The sequence below is a fragment of the Chlorocebus sabaeus genome, chromosome 12 (genome assembly GCF_047675955.1).
Source record: "Chlorocebus sabaeus isolate Y175 chromosome 12, mChlSab1.0.hap1, whole genome shotgun sequence".
Lineage (NCBI taxonomy): Eukaryota > Metazoa > Chordata > Mammalia > Primates > Cercopithecidae > Chlorocebus > Chlorocebus sabaeus.
Window position 1 is genome coordinate 56,107,572 of NC_132915.1, and position 21,821 is coordinate 56,129,392.

Genomic DNA, 21,821 nt, shown 5'->3' on the forward strand with positions numbered 1-21,821 from the left:
CTTGTATATATTAGTTCTCAATATTTCTGGCTTAGTTTATGCACAAATGTTGATTAATACTCAGTGTGACAAATGATAACTTTACATAGTTTTTGTCACCAGTGGATAAAAATGAATAGATATGACTCCAGACATAATATTAATTTTTGATTGGTAAATGAGAATTTGTATTTAACATGGACATATCACTGGGGACTCCAAAAAGGGGGATGGTAGGAGGGCAATAAGGGTGGAAAAATTACCTAGCGGGTACAGTGTTCATTATTTGGGTGATGGGTTCACTAGAAGCCCAAACCTTACCATTATATAATATATCCATGTAACAAATCTGCACATGTACCCCTGAATGTAAAATAAAACAAAAACAAATTTGTGTTCAATGTTCTTAGATTACTTGGTAGAAAACAATAAAATATGTTGATAGCTAGCTTATTTTGATTATAAGCATTTGGATGAAAATAACATACAATTTATGATTTATATGATTTGTAATTTATTTACGTGAATAAAGACTATTCTATGAAGACATAGGATTTATAAAATGCCTCTTCTAAATTTGGGGTTCTAAAACTATGATAGTTTAGTTACTTTTACCTTTAGAACACAGGAGAATTCTCTAATTAAGAATTGTATTTCAGCTGGGTGTGGTGGCTCATGGCTGTAATCCCAGCACTTTGGGAGGTGGAGGCAGGAGGATCACTAGGTCCGAAGTTCGAGACCAGCGTGGCCAACATAGTGAAACCTCGTCTTTACTAAAAATACAAAAGTTAGCCGGGTGTGGTGATGCGCGCCTGTAATCCCAGCTACTCAGGAGGCTGAGGCAGGAGACCCCCTTGAACCCGGGAGGTGGAGGTTGTAGTGCGCTGAGATCATGCCACTGCATTCCAGCTTGGGTGACAGAGCAAGATTCCATCTCAAAAAAAAGAATTTCAATGCCAGATGTAAAAAGTAAAAACCTTATGTGTTTTGTTGGTTGTTTGGGATGGGGGATCCATTTTCTAGGCTGGTTATGCACAGGTAGTTAATTAGCTATACTCAGATCCTGAATGGTTCAGGAATAAAACTTGTGGTGGTTCTAAATTTAACATACTACTAATCAAATATTTATTGAACATTCAATACATTCTTTAAATGCTGTTTACATAAATTGAATTCACGTTGAATTTGACAGATCACTGAAGTACAATGAATATTTTTGGTATGAGATTATAATACTTCTTAAGACTTTTTAAAAATCTGGTATTGTTTGTTAAATGAGACAATAGCTGTATTTTTTTTCTTAAACTTTTTATGTGGCGCTGGGATGATTATAATAATTTCTCATTTAGTTCGTAACCAAAATAACCTACAAAGAAAAAATTTGGTTTAGTATTTATTACTAACTTATATGTTAACTGTTTATTCAGCTTAAAGCTCAAAATGATCGAGAAACACAAAGTATGGATGTCATATTTACTGAAAGACAAGCGTAAGTATAGCTAATTTAAAAATCAGATTCATAAGTGAGCTTTATTGGGTAGTTTAAATTGTGATTCAGTTATTTCCTTGTAAATTTTCCTAACAATTTCCCTGTTGCCTTTTTCATTTAAAAATATTTACAACACAAATTTTGTTGCTTATGTATCTGTTATCTTCATATACCATTAAATAGCTAAATTCTGTATAAAGAATATTACTAAATAACTTACATAAATAGGATTTATGCTGCTAGGAGCTGAAAACTTATGATGGATAAGAACATCTTTATATCTACTATTTTTAGTTTTAACCTAGGCTTTTAACTAATTTGAATTGCGGTGTGTCAGCCCCAATCTACTGAAAGACACATTGTTCATTAGGAAGCTATTTACATTATTTCTTTAGCATTGATATTTAACAGTTATGTTAACAATCTATGTCATATATATAGATTATATGTGTATATTCAAATATAACTTGACTAAAGACTAAATACCAGCAGGGCGTGGTGGCTCACGCCTGTAATCCCAGCACTTTGGGAGGCTGAGGCAGGTGGATCATGAGGTCAGGAGTTCAAGACCAGCCTGACCAATACGGTGAAACCCCGTCTCTACTAAAAATACAAAATTAGCTGGGTGTAGTGGTGGGCGCCTGTAATCTCAGCTACTTGGGAGGTCGGGGCAGGAGAATTGCTTGAACCCGGGAGGCAGAGTGTGCAGTGAGCCGAGATCGCGCCACTGCACTCCAGCCTGGGCAACGGGGCAAGACTCTGTCTCAAAAAAAAAAAAAAAAAAAGAGATTAAATACCACCTAATGCTGGAAATAAAATGTTGTGGCAGTGGGGGTAATGCCTACAAAGTTAATAATAAATGTGATATAGTTAACTTCTTTATGTGTTTTATCAGTTGTTTGGGATGGGTTCATATTTTAGGCTGGGTATGCACAGGTTGTTAACTAGGCATACTCAGATAAAATTCTGAATTATTCAAGAATAAAACTTGTGTTGGTTCTAAGTTCGTTCTAAGGTCAAAAAGTTGGTGAAGAATAGTTAATTTAGAACCAACGCAAATTTTATTCTTGATTTTTTTATTCTAAGGCAACACAAATACAGACCATGAGCTGTGTTGTGTAAATACACACACAAGCACATTCTCTCTCAGATATTTATTAATATTTTAGTCTCTTTGAGAGCAAGGACAATAATAAACCCAAATTACCATATTCAGTAACCAAAATTCAGTAACACCAAATACATTCTCTTGTTATCTCTGCATAAAACAGTAAATATTTGATGATTAATAGATGTTAAAACATACTGATAAAACACTGAAAGATAAATGTAATTCTTCTATTGATTAAAAAGAAGACTCTCTTTTCCACTGTCTTTTTTTTTTAATAGAGTCTTGCTGTGTTGCCCACACTGAATTGAAGTGGCATACTCATGGCTTACTGCAACCTTGAACTCCTGGGTTCAAGTCATCTTGCCTCAGCCCTCCAAGTAGCTGAGACTACAGGTGCATGCTACTATGCCCAGCTAATTTTTTGTTTCTTGTGGAGATGGGGTCTTGTTACATTGCTCAGGCTAGTCTCAAACTCCTGGTCTCAAGCAATCCTCCTACCTTGGCCTCCTCAAGTGTTGGGATTATAGGCATGAGCCGTTGTACCTGGCCACCGTCTATCATTTGATGCTGCTGTAAAGTGATGTCTTAAAAACTCAAAACACTAGCAGTCTTTTTCCTTTTACAAGGAAAATTTTGTTCATGGTAACCAAGCTCTTGAAAACGTTCCTTTTTTGTTGTTGTTGTTATTGTTATCCTGGTTTTAATCCATTAAGCAAATATTTGTCGTTTACTATATATAAGATACTCTCTTAGGTACTTCAAAGAATAAGAAATATGTAAGCTATAGGCCAGGTGTGGCAGCTCACACCTGTAATCCCAGCACTTTGGGAGGCCAAGGCAGGTGGATCATGAGGTCAGGAGATCAAGACCATCCTAGCCAACATGGTGAAACCACTTCTCTCCAAAAGGTACAGAAATCAGCTGGATGTGGTGGCACGTGCCTGTAGTCCCAGCTAGTCGGGAGGCTGAGGCAGGAGAATCGCTTGAACCCGGGAGGCAGAGGTTGCAGTGAGCTGAGATCACGCCACTGCACTCCAGCCTGGCGACAGAGCAAGACTCTGTCTCAAAAAAAAAAAAAAAAAAAAAGGAAATATATAAGCTGTAATCCCCTAAAGGCTTTAAAGAGTTTAGAACGTTTAAGTTCTCATTTATTTCATCATTTATCTCAAAGTTACAAAATATGACGTCAGGTTTTAAAATTATATTTACATATTTTACAGATATTTCATCTAACAACATAATTTCAAGAGCAAAAATTTAAGAATGTCATAGATTTTTATATCTATTTGGTTTTTTTGATTACGGAAAATCTTCAAACATGGTAATGTGTCCTGAAGATGCATCCAAACCATTTACAACTCTAGCTGTAATTTGTAGTTGAGGCTGAATGAAATTGGTTCTCTTGTCTATTTTAAGCAGAAATTGAAATTAAGAACAAAAATTGGCCAGCCGCATTGGCTCATGCCTGTAATCCCAGCACTTTGGGAGGCCAAGGCAGGTGGATCACCTCGGGTCAGGGGTTCAAGACCAGCCTGACCAACATGGCAAAACCCTGTCTCTACTAAAAATACAAAAAGTAGCTGGGTGAGGTGGCAGGTGCCTGTAATCCCAGCTACTCAGGAGGCTGAGGCATGAGAATCACTTGAACCTGGGAGGCGGAGGTTGCAGTGAGCTGAGATTATGACACTACACTCCAGCCTGGGCGACAGAGCAAGACTCTGTCTCAAAAAAAACAAAAAAACAAAAAAACAAAAAAACAAAACAAAAATTATTGTTATGAAGTTTGCTTTCTTTTTTTAAATTACACTTTTAAGTTCTAGGGTACATGTGCACAGTGTGCAGATTTGTTACATATGTATACATGTGCCATGTTGGTGTGCTGCACCCACTGACTCGTCATTTACATTAGGTATATCTCCTAATGCTGTCCCTCCCCGCTCCACCCACTCCACGACAGGCCCCAGTGTGTGATATTCCCCAACCTGTGTCTAAGTGTTTTCATTGTTCAGTTCCCACCTATGAGTGAGAACATGCAGTGTTTGGTTTTCTGTCCTTGCGATAGTTTGCTCAGAATGATGGTTTCCAGCTTCATCCATGTCCCTACAAAGGATATGAACTCATCCTTTTTTATAGCTGCATAGTATTCCCTGGTGTATATGTGCCGCATTTTCTTAGTCCAGTCTATCATTGATGCGCATTTGGGTTGGTTCCAAGTCTTTGCTATTGTGAATAGTGCCACAACAAATATACGTGTGCATGTGCCTTTATAGCAGCATGATTTATATTCCTTTGGGTGTATACCCAGTAATGGGATTGCTGGGTTAAATGGTATTTCTAGTTCTAGATCCTTGAGGAATTGCCACACTGTCTTCCACAATGGTTGAACTAGTTTGCAGTCCCACCAGCAGTGTAAAAGTGTTCCTATTTCTCCACATCCTCACCAGCATCTGTTGTTTTCTGACTTTTTAATGATTGCCAGTCTAGCTGTTGTGACATGGTATCTCATTGTGGTTTTGATTTACATTTCTCTGATGGTGAGTGATGATGAGCATTTCTTCATGTGTCTGTTGGCTGCATAAATGTCTTCTTTTGAGAAGTGTCTGCTCATATCCCTTGCTCACTTTGTGATGGGATTGTTTGATTTTTTTCTTGTAAATTTGTTTAAGTTCTTTGTAGATTCTGGATATTAGCCCTTTGTCAGATGGGTAGATAGTAAAAGTTTTCTCCTGTTCTGTAGATTGCCTGTTCACTCTGATGGTAGTTTCTTTTGCTGTGCAGAAGCTCTGTAGTTTAATTGGATCCCATTTGTCAGTTTCGGCTTTTGTTGCCGTTGCTTTTGGTGTTTTGCCCATGCCTATGTCCTGAATGGTATTGCCTAGGTTTTCTTCTAGGGTTTTTATGGTTTTAGGTCTCACATTTAAGTCTTTAATCCATCTTGAATTAATTTTTATATAAGATGTAAGGAAGGGATCCAGTTTCAGCTTTCTACATATGGCTAGCCAGTTTTCCCAGCACCATTTATTAAATAGGGAATCCCTTCCCCATTTCTTGTTTTTGTCAGGTTTGTCAAAGATCAGATGGTTGTAGATGTGTGGTATTATTTCTGAGGGCTCTGTTCTGTTCCATTGGTCTATATCTCTGTTTTGGTACCAGAACCATGCTGTTTTGGTTACTGTAGCCTTGTAGTATAGTTTAAAGTCAGGTAGCATGATGCCTCCAGCTTTGTTCTTTTGGCTTAGGATTGTCTTGGCAATGTGGGCTCTTTTTTGTTTCCATATGAACCTTACAGTAGTTTTTTCCAATTCTGTGAAGAAAGTCATTGTGACTTGATGGGGATGGCATTGAATTTATAAATTACCTTGGGCAATATGGCCATTTTCACAATATTGATTCTTCCTATTCATGAGCATGGCATGTTCTTCCATTTGTTTGTGTCCTCTTTTCTTTCATTGAGCAGTGGTTTGTAGTTCTCCTTGAAGAGGTCCTTCACATCCCTTGTAAGTTGGATTCCTAGGTATTTTATTCTCTTTGAAGCAATTGTGAATGGGAGTTCACTCATGATTTGACTCTCTGTCTGTTACTGGTGTATAAGAATGCTTGTGATTTTTGCACATTGATTTTGTATCCTGAGACTTTGCTGAAGTTGCTTATCAGCTTAAGAAGATTTTGGGCTGAGATGATGGGGTTTTCTAAATATACAATCATGTCAGCTGCAAACAGGGACAATTTGATGAAGTTTACTTTTATATACAGCAGTAGAATAGATTTATTTCTTGTGTTAACCAGATGGCCAACATCTCAATAACACCAAGATCTATCTTGAATCTATACATTCAGAGTGAACAAGAAATGCCATACCTTGAGAAGGCAGGTGTAAAAAGCTTCTGTTTTCATTCTTTTCTCTTTCAGTACAACCATTTAGTGTGGTCTGACCATGTGGCTTATTATGGAAAACACGTCCATAAAAAGTTGGTTATAATAAACAGCCTCAATATAATACTACAACAATATGTAAGACACCTGGCTTTAATTCAGTTTCACGGGCTTGTTTGAACTAATGATTCTCTTCTAATCCTGTACTTTCCAGTTTGGTATTAGTCAAGATCAGTTGTCCTATAAAAATATATGTAATTATAATTTTATACCCATTTATTTTTCTTTGTTTAGTCAGCTGTTTATTGAATACCCCATATTCAATAGAGGCTCTTGAATATAAAAGTGTAGTCTTTACTCATTTGTAGTTATATTTCATTTTTCTACATTTCTCAAATATAAATATTTGCATCTTATAATTAGGAAATAATTTGGCAGAGTGGTACATTATTTAGAAAAAGATATTTTATGTTTCTATAATTGCCTCATAATTGAGATTTAAAACAAAGTATAATTGATATATAAAGAAACATTAGCCATAGTATACTTATATCCTTTGTTGAGAACATGTTTCTGTAAACACAAGAAAATCTATATTATAAATTAGTAAGTTCTTCTATTTTACAGGTATATCATCCTAGATAGTTTTTATTTTCTCTCAGTAGACATTTGCATTGAATTTACTAAGTATGTAACTTTTTTTGTTGTTTTTAATTTTTTTTTTTTTTTTTTTGAGACGGAGTCTTGCTCTGTTGCCCAAGCTGGAGTGCAGTGGCGCAATCTCAGCTCACTGCAACCTCCGCCTCCCGGGTTCAGGTGATTCTCATGCCTCAGCCTCCTGAGTATCTGGGATTACAGGCACCTGCCACCTCACCTGCCACCTCACCCAGACAGGGTAAAATGCTGTCTCTACTAAAAATACAGAAATTAGCCAGATGTGGTGGTGTGCGTCTGTACACCCAGCTACTTGGAAGGATGAGTCAGAAGAATCGTTTGAACCCAGGAGGCAGAGGTTGCAGTAAGCTGGGGTTTCACCATGTTGGCCAGGATGGTCTCAATCTCTTGACCTCATGATCCACCTGCCTCGGCCTTCCAAAGTGCTGGGATTACAGGTGTGAGCCACTGTGTCTGGCCGTAACTTTTAAAATGACTATTCTGTAGATTATGACATAGATCTATTTTATTTTAGTTTCTTTTTTCTAAGGAATTGTCAAGTACATACAAATTTGTAAAACTTTATTGTATACATAAACAATTTGAACATACACAGAAATAGCATACTATACCATACACAACATACACAAAAAGAGCATATTATATCCTTATGTACTCAGCCCCCAGCTTCTTCAGCTCATATTTGACCTTGCTCTATCCATACTCTGGCCACTGTTCCATTCCATGTGTTATAATGAAGAAAATACCAGAAATATTATTTCACCCATAAATATATTTCATTGTTTCAGAGGTATACTTATTTGTAAAAGACATAAATTCTTAATTTCTCTTCATATGAAGGTAAAAATTATAGATTGTGCTACAGTTTTTAATGTACTGTTTGCATTGATAAATTTTTAATTATGATTGTAGCTAATTGATTATAAGGAATTGGCAAATAATTCTCTTTAGACCCTTCCTATTACAGTCTATAGGCCAATGCTTTCCAAACTATGTTCTTTGGATTGTTATTGAACTACGAGCTCTTAGTAGATGTAACTCAAAGAATGGGTTTTGTTGTCAAGTAAGTTTGGGAAATTTTTAATACTTTGCTCTCGAATAATCAGAGAGCCATAAATTTAGCTTAGTAAAGTTTTTCATAAATCCTATTGTAAAGAATCTTGGCCAGGCACAGTGGTCCATGCCTGTAATCCCAGCACTTTAGGAGGTCTAGGTGGGCAGATCACGAGATAATGAGTTGGAGACCAGCCTGCCCAATATGGTGAAACCCCATCTCTACTAAAAATACAGAAATTAGCCAGGCATGGTGGCGTGCACCTGTACTCCCAGCTACTCGGGAGGCTGAGTCAGAAGAATCGCTTGAACCCAGGAAGCAGAGGTTGCAGTGAGCCAAGATCGCACCACTGCACTCCAGGCTGGCGGCAGTGCCACGTTCTGTCTCAAAAAAATAAATAAATAAATAAAAAGAATCTTGTTTCACTTTGTTTAAACCTAGTTTTTCCTATAGTAATTTGACTATGTACCTTTTTCTTCCCTGTAAATACTTGTGAATGTCTCTCTGGAAATTAGTATTTTGGGAAAACAATTTGGGAAACATTGCTGTATCTATGAATAGATAGAAACAGCTGTCCATGGACCACATGAAGATTCCTCAGTCCCAGCACAGACCAATTTGAATAAAAATCTCCCAGAGAGAGGTAGAAATATGTATTTTTAAAACAAGATTTATGGATTATTGTGATGCCCACTTTGTAAGCCACTGTGATGTTCAACTGTAGTGATCCTGCATTATGGTGACAGCCTTTCTTTATAACCAGAATCAGTAGTGACTTATTAGGGATTATGCCTGAACATTGTGCTTGTGCTTTAAATTGCTATAAAATTTTAAGGAAATTTATTATGCTATTTCAGGAAGCATTTTGAAAAAATATTTTCCAACTCTATGAATTTCTTCTGTGAGCATAAAATCAATCTTGTTGTATTATTTAAGCTATCTGTTCCTCACTTTGACTTACCGTATATTAATAAATCCCAAACTTTTATTTCTTTACTGATTGAAACTTTAGTATAATTTAATACATATTATGTCAAATATCTGTGTTAATATGAGAATCCATTCATTCTAATTAATGAATAATTTAGGCCTTTTTACTAGTCTGTATGGTCACCCAAACACTGCTAAGAATAGGAGTGCTGGTAATGTAAACTATGTAACTGTCAGCTACCAGGGAGTGTCAGTTACTGTGTTTGGACCTGCTTGCTCAATACAATGCAAAGAACATAATTTTATGATATTCATGTATGTTGTCATTAATATGAATGTCTGCTAGCTGTATTTTAGTATATCACATAGCAAAATCTCCATATCTAAACTGTGAGTGAGCTGATAACTTTGTTTAAAAAGCAAACTTTGAAAGAAATTAATTTTCTTCACGTAATTCATGGATATCTATATATTTGTCTTCAATAAATCCATCATCGTCTACCACAAATGAATGTAATTGTTCAAATATTACTGTAGTTTCTTCAGAGTTTGTTTCTGGTATCTGTGAAAGAGAACTTGGATTTCCAGTAAAACCATCTTCATAGGTTTCTGCTTCATGCTCTTCCAGGCGATGATGATTATAACTAAGCAGAATATTGTACCATATTGGGCATTTGATAGCAATAAAAATGAGAAGTGAAGTTGTCAGTGCAGTGACAACAACACCAACGAGAAAAGCCCAGCTTTTTCCAAGAGGTGTATGTTCTTTAATGGAATACCGAGAGAGAAGAGAGAAAGAAAATTTGTTAAGTTGGCAAAATAATCATAATTATATATCCTAATTCTCCTCAATATTGGTATTAGAAATAAACATACATTGTAGTTTTCTTTAGACAAATTTTGTGTGGTGGAAGAATTCTCTTTTTTCAAAACAGCTATTGCCATTTTGTTACCTTTTTACCTAAGACCATTATTGATTATACTCGTTGAGATTTGTGACTAGACTAGTTAAAACAAAGGCTCAGAGAAGTTAAATAATTTGCACAATGGCATTTGGCTTGTAACTAGCAGAACCTAGTTTGGAAGACCAATATTTTGTAAATCTTTAGTTGGATGAGGAATCTTTCTTTTATATTTTTATAGAAATTTAAAATAAAGATAACTACCTCAGTTTATTTAGTATGATACATTCAGCAGTGTTAATATTAAGAACTGATACATTACCTGAATTTCTTGTTAAGTTGTTCAAAGAGCTATTAAATGTTAAATTGCTGATGGGCTGAAAATGAATATAAAGATCTTCAGTTACTGGTGAAGGAAGTTTTGAGTGGCATTCAGCCTTAGGAGGTACTGTTTTAATATTGTAGCTCTTCAGGCTGTTGGGGTAGCTACACATGGTGATGTTCTCATTTTCTAGTAAATCAGAAATAATAAGATTTAGAATAGAGAAAAATAACCGTTAACAACATTTTATAAGTTTTATCTAGAATTTTTGACATATCTGTCATTCTTAAAGGCATTATAAGAAATTCCTGTTGTATTTGTCTAGTAACACAGTGAAAGGATAATGCACATTTCTGTTTATTATTTTATAAATACAGCTTAAATGCAGTATCTGTTTATTATTTAGTTTATCTGTATTAGCGTAGATTGTATTATTAATATTGTGGTTACATGGTTACAATCTGGATCTCAGGCACAGTATTTGCAGTTAAAATAGGTCACTTGTTTTCATTTAGTCTAGGAAGCACTATTAAAAAATTACTCTTACATATTGACTTTGCTAACAATACACGAAGTGACGTTATCATCTTACATATATAGAATATTTACATTTCTGGCTGGGCATGGAGGCTCACACCTGTAATCCCAGCACTTTGGGAGGCCAAGGCGGGTGGAGCGCCTGAGGTCGGGAGTTCGAGATCAGCCTGACAAACATGGAGGAATCCCATCTTTACTAAAAATACAAAAAATTAGCCAGGCATGGTGGCGCATGACTGTAATCCCAGCTACTCAGGAGGCTGAGGCAGGAGAATTGCTTGAACCTGGGAGGTGGAGGTTGTGGTGAGCTGAGATCACACCAATGCACTCTAGCCTGGGCAACAAGAACAAAACTCTGTCTCAAAAAAAAAAAAAAAATTCTGAATTTTTCCCCCTGGTAATAGGAAAGGAGAACATCTATGCAGCTGTTACTTTTTAGTGTTTCTTCCTGTTTTGCTTAAACAGAAATTGTTTCCTTTTTTTTCTGTTTTCTGAGACAGAGTCTCACTCTGTTGTCCAGGCTAGAATGCAGTGACACGATCTTGGCTCACTGCAATGTCGCCTCCCAGGTTCAAGCGATTCTCCTGCCTCAGCCTCTTGAGTACCTGGTACTACAGGCATGTGCCACCGCACCCAGCTAATTTTTGTATTTTCAGTAGGGATGGGGTTTCACCATGTTGGCCAGGCTGGTCTCGAACTCATGACCTCAGGTGATCCGCCTGCCTTGGCCTCCCAAAGTGATGCGATTACAGGTGTGAGCCACTGCGCCTGACTGCTTCCTTTTCTTTAAAACATGATATGAGAAATTTTTCTGTGGTGGAACATTGAGTTAATCACATGTTGGTTTTGCTTAATTATGATAGCTTACCTAATGTCACATTTGATGTGTTCAACCAGTTCTGCAAATTAAATAGACTGCAAGAGCAGTTCCATAGGTTTCCATATAAAGTTATTAATTCCAGATGAAATAGTGGTGGTACATCCAAATAGCTAATCAAATTGCCTTGCAGATTCAGAAGTTTTAGGTCTCTTAGAGGCACAAATATATCAGTATTCAGTTGTTCTATTTTGTTTTGGCAGAGATGTAACTGTTTTAGTTTATTTAAGCCTAAAAATGCACCCTGTTGAATTACATAGATGGAGTTTCTACAGATATTTAAAATTTCTAGACTGGAGAGGTTATCAAAACTGTTACTATGTAAGACAGTAACATTGTTCTCAATCAAGTAGAGCTCTGTGAGTAAAATGTATGTTTGTAGAACTCTTGTGTCTGTACCATTAAGAGTAATTTGGTTATAACTGAGATCAAGTATAGTAACATCTTTCTTGATATCTGCTGGAATCAAGGAATAATTTTTTTCAGTGAAATTACATTGGACTTCCTAGAAAAAGAAAAAAAAAAGAAATGCATTAATCAGAAAAAGTATCAATAGAATTTCCTCAAATTTCATATTTCAGCACTTAGACATTAGAAGGAAATTACTTTGGGAAAAAAAACCTACTATCTAATCTTTGGTGTTATAGTAGAGCAAATCTTTTTCTTTTCTGGGATGAAATACTAAAAATTAAGGATATTCTGATACATACAATTGAACAAAGAGATTCCAATTTGTTATATGGGTATTTTCCAACTGTTATTACATGATCATTACAGAAAGTAATGCTATTGGTATATTCCCATTTACATATGTGGAAATATATGGTAAATAATAATTCTGTTAACATTTGATATTCCAGTGTGCACGATTGCTTTATAGTGAGGAAATTATTTTAAACTATATGTGTTTTTAAAATCAGCAGAGCTAACAACATTATACCTAGGGCTGTTAAATAATTAATAAATAGGCTGGGCATGGTGGCTCATGCCTGTAATCCCAGCACTTTGGGAGGCCAAGGTAGGCAGGTCATCTGAGGTCAGGAGTTCAAGACCAGCCTGTCCAACATGGTGAAACCCTGTCTCTACTAAAAATACAAAAAAAAAAAAAAAAAAAAAAAAAAACAAAAAAAAAAACCAGCCAGGCATGGTGGCAAGCACCTGTAATCCCAGCTGCTTGGGAGGCTGAGGCATGAAAATTGCTTGAACCCAGGAAGCAGAGGTTGCAGTAAGCTGAGATCATGCCATTATACTCCAGCCTGGGCGACAGAGCGAGTCTCCGTCTCAAAAGCAATCAATAAATGTCAATATATAGCTCTCTGGGTTTAACAGTTCAAAGTTTGGTGTTTTAAAAGGAAATATTTATCTTATATCAGAAATGGAGCCGTGTATTGAATTTAAAGAGCCACACAATCTGAAATACTTCCTTTATGTGGATATAGATGGAAAGAAAGAAATAGTTCTGGTTTTTACTGAATAGTAAACTAAGAATAAATAGAACTAAGAATAGTTCTTGTTTATTACTGTTTTTGCAGTTAGATTTTTTCACCAATAATAATTCAATAGCAGTTTCCCTCATAAATACGTGATTTTTTAAAAAAGAGTTTCCTACATTTTAAACAAGATTTTAGTCTTGAAACTAATTTCTGATTTTATAGTGAAAATTTTCAGATCGCTCCCTTTAATCAACTTTTAAAGAACTCAGTTTTTAAAAATGAAGGCTGCTTTTGTCAAATTGGAATTTGGATATACACAGCTAAGTAAACAATTTTAGTAGGTCAGATTTTCTTTGCTTTCTTATTGCTCTTTGATATTTTACTAAATATACAGAAAATGTACCTTTGAAAATATTTTTACTATTTTGATTGTAAAAACTTACTCTTTTAGAAGACTGGATTTTGTCTGATAATAATACCATGGAGAGAGGCCAAAAGAGGATTGTGATGCCTGTGACTTTCATGTTGCAGACCTGATAGAAAAGAGAGTATTTTTATTTTGATGGTAAACTAGAATTTTAGAGATTTTAAGGACATTTTTATTTTTTGCCCTTTTGAATCTGTTTATTCTTTTTTTTTTTTTTTTTTTTGGCTCAGACAGGGTCTCACTCTGTCACCCAGACCTGGTGGCATGGTCACAGCTCACTGCAGCCTTGATCTCCCAGGCTTAAGCAGTCCTCCCAACTCAGCTTCCTAAGTAGCTGAAACACAGGCATGTGCTACCATGCCTGGCTAATTTTTAAAATTTTTGGAGAGATGGCGTCACCGTGTGTTACTCAGCCTGATCTCAAACTCCTAGGTGCGAGCCATTTCACCCCAGCCAGTGACGTAGCCTTGAAAAGTGCAGGGATTATAGATATGAGCCACTTATCCTGGCCTTTCAAATCTACTTTTTCTCGAAATACATAAAATGTGAAACAAGTGCACGGCCATTCACCATCCTTGGACTCTGATCTTAACAAACTAGAAAGCCCCTTTGAAGAATGAGAGACTTATTTTTATTTTTTCTTTTTAGGGAGAATTAATATCTTTAAGGGTGTCTGATTAGTTTCTAGATATGATGAAAGGAGCTTTAAAGCAATTTAAGTGGTTGTAAACTTTAAAAATTTAATATATAAGTGCACAAAAGAAATTCAGGAAAATATATATTTATGCATAAGTATATGCTTATATTGATGGTCTGGATTTTTTCAATTTTAGGCATTATCTATTGGTATTAACCTTGACTTAAAACTGTGGGAGATGAGAATCTTTAGCACTCTTTTTCCCCCCCATGGTAATTTTTAAAAATTTTATTGAGGCATAATAGATATACATAGTTTTGGGGTACATGTGATAATGTAGTGCATTCATATAATTTTAAAAAATCAAATTAATGTACTTGGAGTATCCATCATGTTAAATATTTTTCTTTTTTTTATACTGGAAACATTCAAATTCTCTTTTAGCTGTTTTTAAATGTACAGTAAATTAGAGGAGAGGGAGAGCATCAGAGAATAGTTAATGGGTGCTGGGCTTAATACCTAGGTGACGGGTTGATCTGTGCAGCAAACCACCATGGCACACATTTACCTATCTAACAAACCTGCACATGTACCCTGGAACTTAAAAATAAAAGTTGAAGGAAAAACATCATTGTAAACTATAATTACCCTACTGATCTAACACTAGGCCTTCTTTTTTAAGTAAACTGTATGTTCGTATGCATTAATGAACTTCTCTGCATTCCTCCCTCCCCACCACCCTTCCCAGCCTCTGGTAACCACCAGTCTACTCTTAATCTGTATGAGATCCACTTTTTTAGCTCCCACATGCAGGTGAGAATGTGCAATATTTGTCTTTCTGTGCTTGGCTTAATTCACTTAACATAATGACCTCTGGTTGCATTTATGTTGCCGCAAATGACAGGATTTCATTTTTTTTATGGCTGAATAATAGTCCCTTGTATATATATGCTACATTTTTTTAATCTATTCATCTGTTGATGGGCACTTAGGTTGATTCCATAGTTTTGCTCTTGTGAATAGTCCTGCAATAAACGTGGGAGTGCAGCTATCTCTTTAATATAATCATCTCTTTTTTTAAAATGTATATCCAGTGGAATTACTGAATCAAATATAAATGTGTTATATTTTTAATTTTTTGAGGAACCTTCATAGTGTTCTCCAGAGTGGCTATACTAATTTACATTCCCAAGAGTGTATGAGGGTTCCCCTTTCTCCACATCCTCATCAGCATCCGTTATTGCCTGTCTTATTGATAGAAGCTACCTTTTTGGGGGTGAGATTATATCTCATTGTAGTTTTGATTTGCATTTCCCTGAATGATTACTGATGTTGAGCATTTTTTCCACATACTTGTTTGCCTTTTGTATGTTTTTTGAGAAATGTCTATTCAGTTCTTTTGCCATGTTTACTTGGATTATTTGTTTTTTATTGGTTTGTTTTTGGCTAGTGAGGTGTTTGAGCTGCTTATATCTTCTGATTATTAACCCCTTGTTAGATGGGTGGTTTGCAAATATTTTCTCTCATTCTGTAGGTTGTCTCTTCACTTTGTTGACCGTTTTCTTTGCTGTACAAAAGGTTTTTTGCTTGACGAAACCCCATTTGTACATTTTTGCTTTGGTTTCCTGTGCTTTTGAGGCCTTACAGATACAAAAAAACCTTTGTCCAGACCAGTGTTCTAGAGCAATTCCTCAATGTTTTCTTGCAACAGTTTTATAGTTTGAGGTTTTACTTAGATTTAAGTCTTTAATTCATTTTTATTGCTGGATATGGCAAGAGATAGGGGTCTGGTTTCGTTCTTCCGTATGTAGTTATTCAGTTTTTCCAGCACCATTCATTGAAACAACTATTATTTCTCCATTGTATGTTCTTGGCACCTTTGTTGAAGATGAGTTGGTGTAAATGCGTGTGTTTATATCTGAGTTCTCTATTCCATCCCATTGGTCTATGGATCTGTCTTTATGCCAGTGCCATGCTGATTTGGTTACTATAGCTTTGTAGAAAATTTTGAAGTCAGGTAGTGTGATGCCTCCAGCTTTGTTCCTTTTTGCTGAGGGTTGTTTGGCTTTTTGGGATCTTTCATGGTTCCGTATGAGTTTTAGGATTTTTTTTCTACTTCTATGAAGAGCGTCACTGTATTTTGATAGGAATTGCATTGAATCAGTAAATTGCTTTGGTTAGTATTGATATTTTAGCAATGTTCTTCAACTCCATGAACATGGATTATATTTCCATTTTTTGGTATCCTCTTCAGTTTGTTTCATCAGTGTTTTATAGTTTTTGTTATGTAGATCTTTCACTTCTTTGGTTAAATTGATTGCAAGGTATTTTATAGTCTTTGTAGCTATTGTAAACAGGCTTGCTTTCTTGATTTCTTTTTCAGATTCTTCACTGTTGGCATATGTAAATTCTACCAATTTTTATATGATGATTTTGTATCTTGCAACTTTACTGAATTCAGTTATCAGTTTTTACAGATTTTTTTGTGGCGTATTTAGGGTGGTTTTTAAAAAAATTTTTTTAAAGTATAAGATCATGTCTGCCAGGTGTGATGGCTCATGCCTGTAATCCCAGCACTTTGGGAGGCTGAGGTGGTTGGATCACGAGGTCAGGAGTTTGAGACCAGCCTGACTAACATGGTGAAACCCCGTCTCTACCAAAAATACAAAAATTAGCTGGGTATGATGGTGGACACCTATAATCCCAGCCACTCAGGAGGCTGAGGCAGGAGACTCGCTTGAACCTGGGAGGTGGAGGTTGCAGTGAGCCGAGATCACGCCACTGCACTCCAGCCTGGGCGACAGAGTGAGACTCTGTCTCAAAAAAAAAAAAAAAAAAAAAAAAAAGCATGTCATCTGCAAACAAGTCTAATTTGACTTCTTCTTTTGCAATTTGGATGCCTTTTATTTCTCTATCTTGCCTAATTGCTCTGGCCAGGACTTCTAGTACTGTGTTGAGTAAAAGTGGTGAAAGTAGGCATCCTTGTATTGTTCCACATCTACAAGAAAGGCCTTCAATTTATCCCCATTCAGAATGGTGTTAGCTGTGGGTTTGTCATATATGGCATTTGTTATCTTGAAGTATGTTCTTTGTGTGCCCAGTTTAATGAGAATTTTATCATAAAGGGATGTTGAATTTTTCAACTGTGTTTTCAGCATTCATTAAAATAATTGTATGGTTTTTGTTCTTGGTTTTATTAATGTGACGTATCATGTTTATTTTATTTTATAATAATAATTATTTAAGGTAGAGTCTTGCTTTGCTGTCCAGGGTGGTTGGAAACTCCTGGACTCAAGTGTTCCTTCCACCTCAGCCTCCTGAGAAGCTGGGATTACAGGCACATATCACTGTGCCCAGCTTACCATGTGTATTAGGCTGTTCTTGCACTGCTATAGTGAAATATTAGAGACTGGGTAATTTATAAGAAAAGAGATTTAATTGACTCGCAGTTCTACAGGCTATACAGGAAGCATGGTGCAGTTCATTTTTTGGGGAGGCCTCAGGAAGCTTACAGTTGTGGCAGAAGGTGAAAGGGGAGCCAGCACATCACATGATGAAATCAGAGCAAGGAGGAGAGAGTGGGAAAGGAGGTGCCACACACTTTTAAACAACCAAATCTCTTGTGAACTCAGAGCAAGTTCTCACTTATCACCAAGGGGATGGCCCAAGCCATTCATGAGGGATCCGCCCTCATTATCCAAACACCTCCCACCAGGCTTCATCTCCCACACTGGGGATTACAGTTCAACATGAGATTTGGATGGGGACAAATATCCAAACCATATTGTCATGCTTATTGATTTGCATATGTTGAACTATCTTTGCATCTCTGGAATGAATCTCACTTGGTACGGTGAATAATCTTTTTAAAGTATTGTTGAATTTGATTTGCTGTTATTTAGTTGAGAGTTTTTGCATCTGTGTTCTTCTGGGATATTGGACTGTAGTTTTCATTTTTGTTGTGCCCTTGTCTAGTTTTGGTGTCCGGGTCATGCTGATCTTGTAGAATAAGTTTGGAAATATTCCCTTCTCTTTAATTTTGTTTGAAGAGTTTGAGTAGAATTGGTATTAGTTCTTCTTTAAATATTTTGTAGGATCCAACAGTAAAGGCAATGTAAATAGACTTAATTCTCCAATTAAAAGGCATAGTGCTGACTGGAAGCTACTGACTGGCTGTTTAAAGGAGCCTGGTACCTCCTCCTCTTGTTCTTACTCCCTCTCTCTGCCATGTGACACACCTGCTCCATCTTCGCCTTCCACTGTGACTAAGAGCTTCCTGAGGCCTCACCAGAAACTGAGTAGATATTGGTGCCATGCTTTTGCAACTTGTGGAACTGTGAGCCAAATAAACTTCTTTTCTTTATAAATTATCCAGTGTCAGGTATTCCTTTATAGCAATGAAAAATAGACCAACACATCATGGTTCCCTGTTTGCTGTGTCTTTTTTTTTTTTTTTTTTTTTTTGAGGCAGAGTTTCACTCTTGTTGCCCAGGCTGGAGTGCAATGGCGCAATCTCGACTCTTTGCAACCTCTGCCTCCTGGGTTCAAGTGATTCTCCTGCCTCAGCCTCCCAAGTAGCTGGGATTACAGGCATGCACCACCACACCTGGCTAATTTTGTATTTTTAGTAGAGACGTATTTTGTATTTTTAGTATTTTTTCTCCATGTTGGTTGGACTCGTCACAAACTCCTGACCTCAAGTGATCTGCCTGTCTTGGCCTCCCAAAGTGCTGGGATTATAGGTGTGAGCCACCCCACCTGGCCTGTTGACTGTTATTTCTTGTAGATATATATATATGTGTCATTGCATTGTCAGATTAGTTGTTTATTCCAATATTCTCTGTGTGGCTTATTTTGTTTTTTATTGAATATATTTGCTTAGAGGATCTTTTACCACTAGGTTGCTGCCTCCTTTTCAGCTTTAGATGGCACCTTAAGCCCAGCTTCACCTTGGCTCTGGTAAATGACCAGAGCACTGCTCTTCCTGAATGGGGGAGGTTCCAGGGGATATCCTGGTAGTGTGGGAATGGTGGCTAGAGGTTCATGCCCAGCCAGCCTTCCCACACTAGAGACCTGTGGAGCCAACCTCCTACAAAGTGGTGCTGTTGAACAGCTACTCTGATTTGGTGTCGCTTTGGCTGAGTTACAGAGCAGAGTTTCCAGATCTGGGGATGGTAATCCTGTCTCTCCTCTTTGTCTCTACATGTCCTCAGGAATATTTCTGTCTCCAGGCACTTGAGATGTTTCCCATGGGTTAAAGCAGGGGCAAGTCTCCTGCCAGGGAATACAAGATGGTGGGTAGAAACTGTAATTTGGGGGAAATTTTCCCACATGCTTTGTGCTAGGTTGAATGGGGGAGGGGCATTGTGGATATGGAAGTCCAATTCTCTTACTATCTGCTCAAAGTTTGTTCACTTCTCTGTGGCCCTAGAACTGTCTCATCTTCACATTTGAATTCTGGTATATTGCTGGTAATTATCTCAGGTCTGTATATTTGTTTTGGTTTTCTGTAGAGGGGAGTGAAGCCAGCTTGCTTCTTGGCCACCATTTTGGAATTGATAGCCCCTTCAGCTCTCTTTCAAATACCCCCTCCCTTCATCTCCAACACATCAAATATATACTTCCTATGTCTTTATCTCCTAACATAGTTACTTGTAATTTTGGTTGGATGAGTATTCAGTGTTTGTACTATCATGAATGATTGAACTCAGTCAATAAAAAGCTGTTATTGGCTAAGCCATGTAACAGGATCACTTTTCTGTTGCTGCACCCTTTTTGTTTCCTCCAAACTAATTGTACTGTTTTTTCATGTGCTTAGTTTTCTTGTTATGACCAAACTCTCCCCTACCATATCTGTCATTTGTTTATGGATATTAAGTATTTAACCTGTTTTATCAGCTTAAAAACTCCCTCCCAGAGCCTGCTACCATGCTCTAATCTGGAGGAGCTAGCTGATCACTAGGCCTTCTGCACAACTGTTTACTTCCAACCTCATCAAAGAGTCTACCTTTTGCCTTTGTTACTGGGTACTTATTTTCTAGAACACCCTGTCTGGTTTATTGCCTTTCTTCAATGGAGCTTCCTCAGTAGCTTCTAGAGAACGTGGATAGGAGGGAAAACTTTTTAGACTTGGAAAGATATTTTGGCTAGAGATAGAATTCTAGGTAAGAAGTAATTTTCCCTCAAAATGTTGATGGTATTACCCTATTGTCTTTGAGTTTCTAGTATTACTGTTAAGAAATATACCATGTCATTCTAATTATTTATCAAAACTTTTAAAATCAATACTGTATTCATTATCCTGTGTCTTTCCCGCCACCACACCCGGCTAATTTTTTTGTATGTTTAGTAGAGACAGGGTTTTACCATGTTAGCTAGGATGGTCTCGATCTCCTGACCTCGTGATCCACCACCTCGGCCTCCCAAAGTGCTGGGATTACAGGCATGAGCCACCACACCCGGCCTGTTTTCATTTATTAAACTGGGTACTTGGTCAGTCTTTTCCATCTAGAAGCTATGTCACTCAGTTTTGGGAAATTTTCTGAATTATCTCATTGATGATATAATTTTCTTTATTTTTTAAAATAAAATTTCACTTTTTTTTTTCTAGAATTTCCTCAGTTGGGTGTTGGACCTCCTGGAATGATTTTAAAACCTTTACTGTCCTACATTTTATCTCAGTGTGTTTTTTGCTTTCCTTTCTGGGAGACATCCTCAATTTTATCTTCACATTCTTCTATTAATTTTTTGCCATCTTTTTTAATTCTAAGAGCTTTTTTGTTTCAGAATATTTTCTTTATTAGTATTCTGTTGCATGAATATATTATATTTTCTTGTTTATCATTGTGCCTTTTGTTATTTCCTTTTCTTTGAATAGCCTCTATATCCTTAGATTGTATTTTTCCAGTTATCTTTGGGCAGTGTCCTTTATATTGGAGGCCTTCTTCTTAGTCTGTTAATATTTTATTTAGGGTTTATGTGTGAGATTGGGAAACTAAAAAGCTGATAGGAAAATGCATTTGTGTGGGTCTCATTGTTTCTAGACTTGACCACAGAGTGTAACTGCTGGACTGTTTTCTTGGGGAATGTCATTATCCACAAAATGACTCTTCTGATTTACTGCCCAAAGAGATAATGGCCTGGTAGCCAGCATTCTGAGTGCTAAGTGATAAAAAAGCTGGATTTATATCAATATTTAGTTTGGAAACTATAACTTAATCTCAACAATGCCTTTGCACTCACTTGTGTCCATTGCCCAAATTCCCTTTGTTTTATTCTGGTGGCGTGGGGGATCCTCTAATCTGCTTGTGTAGAGAAGGAACATTATCTGGCTAGACAGACAGAGAGGAATTAGCCTCTCCTCTACTTTCAGAATACCTGGTGCTGCCACTTTCTGGGCTATTTAGAGTTTCTGCAGTGCAATTCAAGTGACTCTCAGCTTTTCTCATTGCTGACTTGGGAAATTTTTGTTTTCCTAGTCAATTTCCACTCAGCTATTAGGTTTCTGGTTTCTAGGTTTCATTGCTATTGACTCCTGTTCCATTCTGTTTGTCCTTGTGAGTTTATATCCCTTTT

The 21,821-nt window shown here is 36.7% G+C and overlaps 2 protein-coding genes across 6 annotated transcripts in view; one reads left to right on the forward strand and one right to left on the reverse strand.

Annotated features, from left to right (window-relative positions):
• Positions 1–21,821, forward strand: part of IFT74 (intraflagellar transport 74) — a 119,248-nt gene that overhangs the window by 29,721 nt on the left and 67,706 nt on the right. For all 5 annotated transcript variants that reach the window (XR_012094820.1, XM_073021691.1, XM_073021693.1 and 2 more), the window contains one exon: positions 1,407–1,468. Coding sequence is in view for 4 of the 5 variants with exons in the window: in XM_073021691.1 (XP_072877792.1) it covers positions 1,407–1,468 (62 nt within the window). In the remaining variant the exon portion in view is untranslated. The remainder of the gene's footprint in view (positions 1–1,406; positions 1,469–21,821) is intronic.
• On the reverse strand, positions 9,406–13,706 carry LRRC19 (leucine rich repeat containing 19). Its single transcript, XM_073022190.1, has 4 exons — positions 13,626–13,706; positions 11,741–12,254; positions 10,336–10,524; positions 9,406–9,876 (listed from the first exon to the last, which is right to left on the reverse strand). Exons 1-4 carry the CDS (start codon positions 13,704–13,706, stop codon positions 9,548–9,550), a joined length of 1,113 nt encoding a protein of 370 aa, XP_072878291.1. The 3' UTR covers positions 9,406–9,547.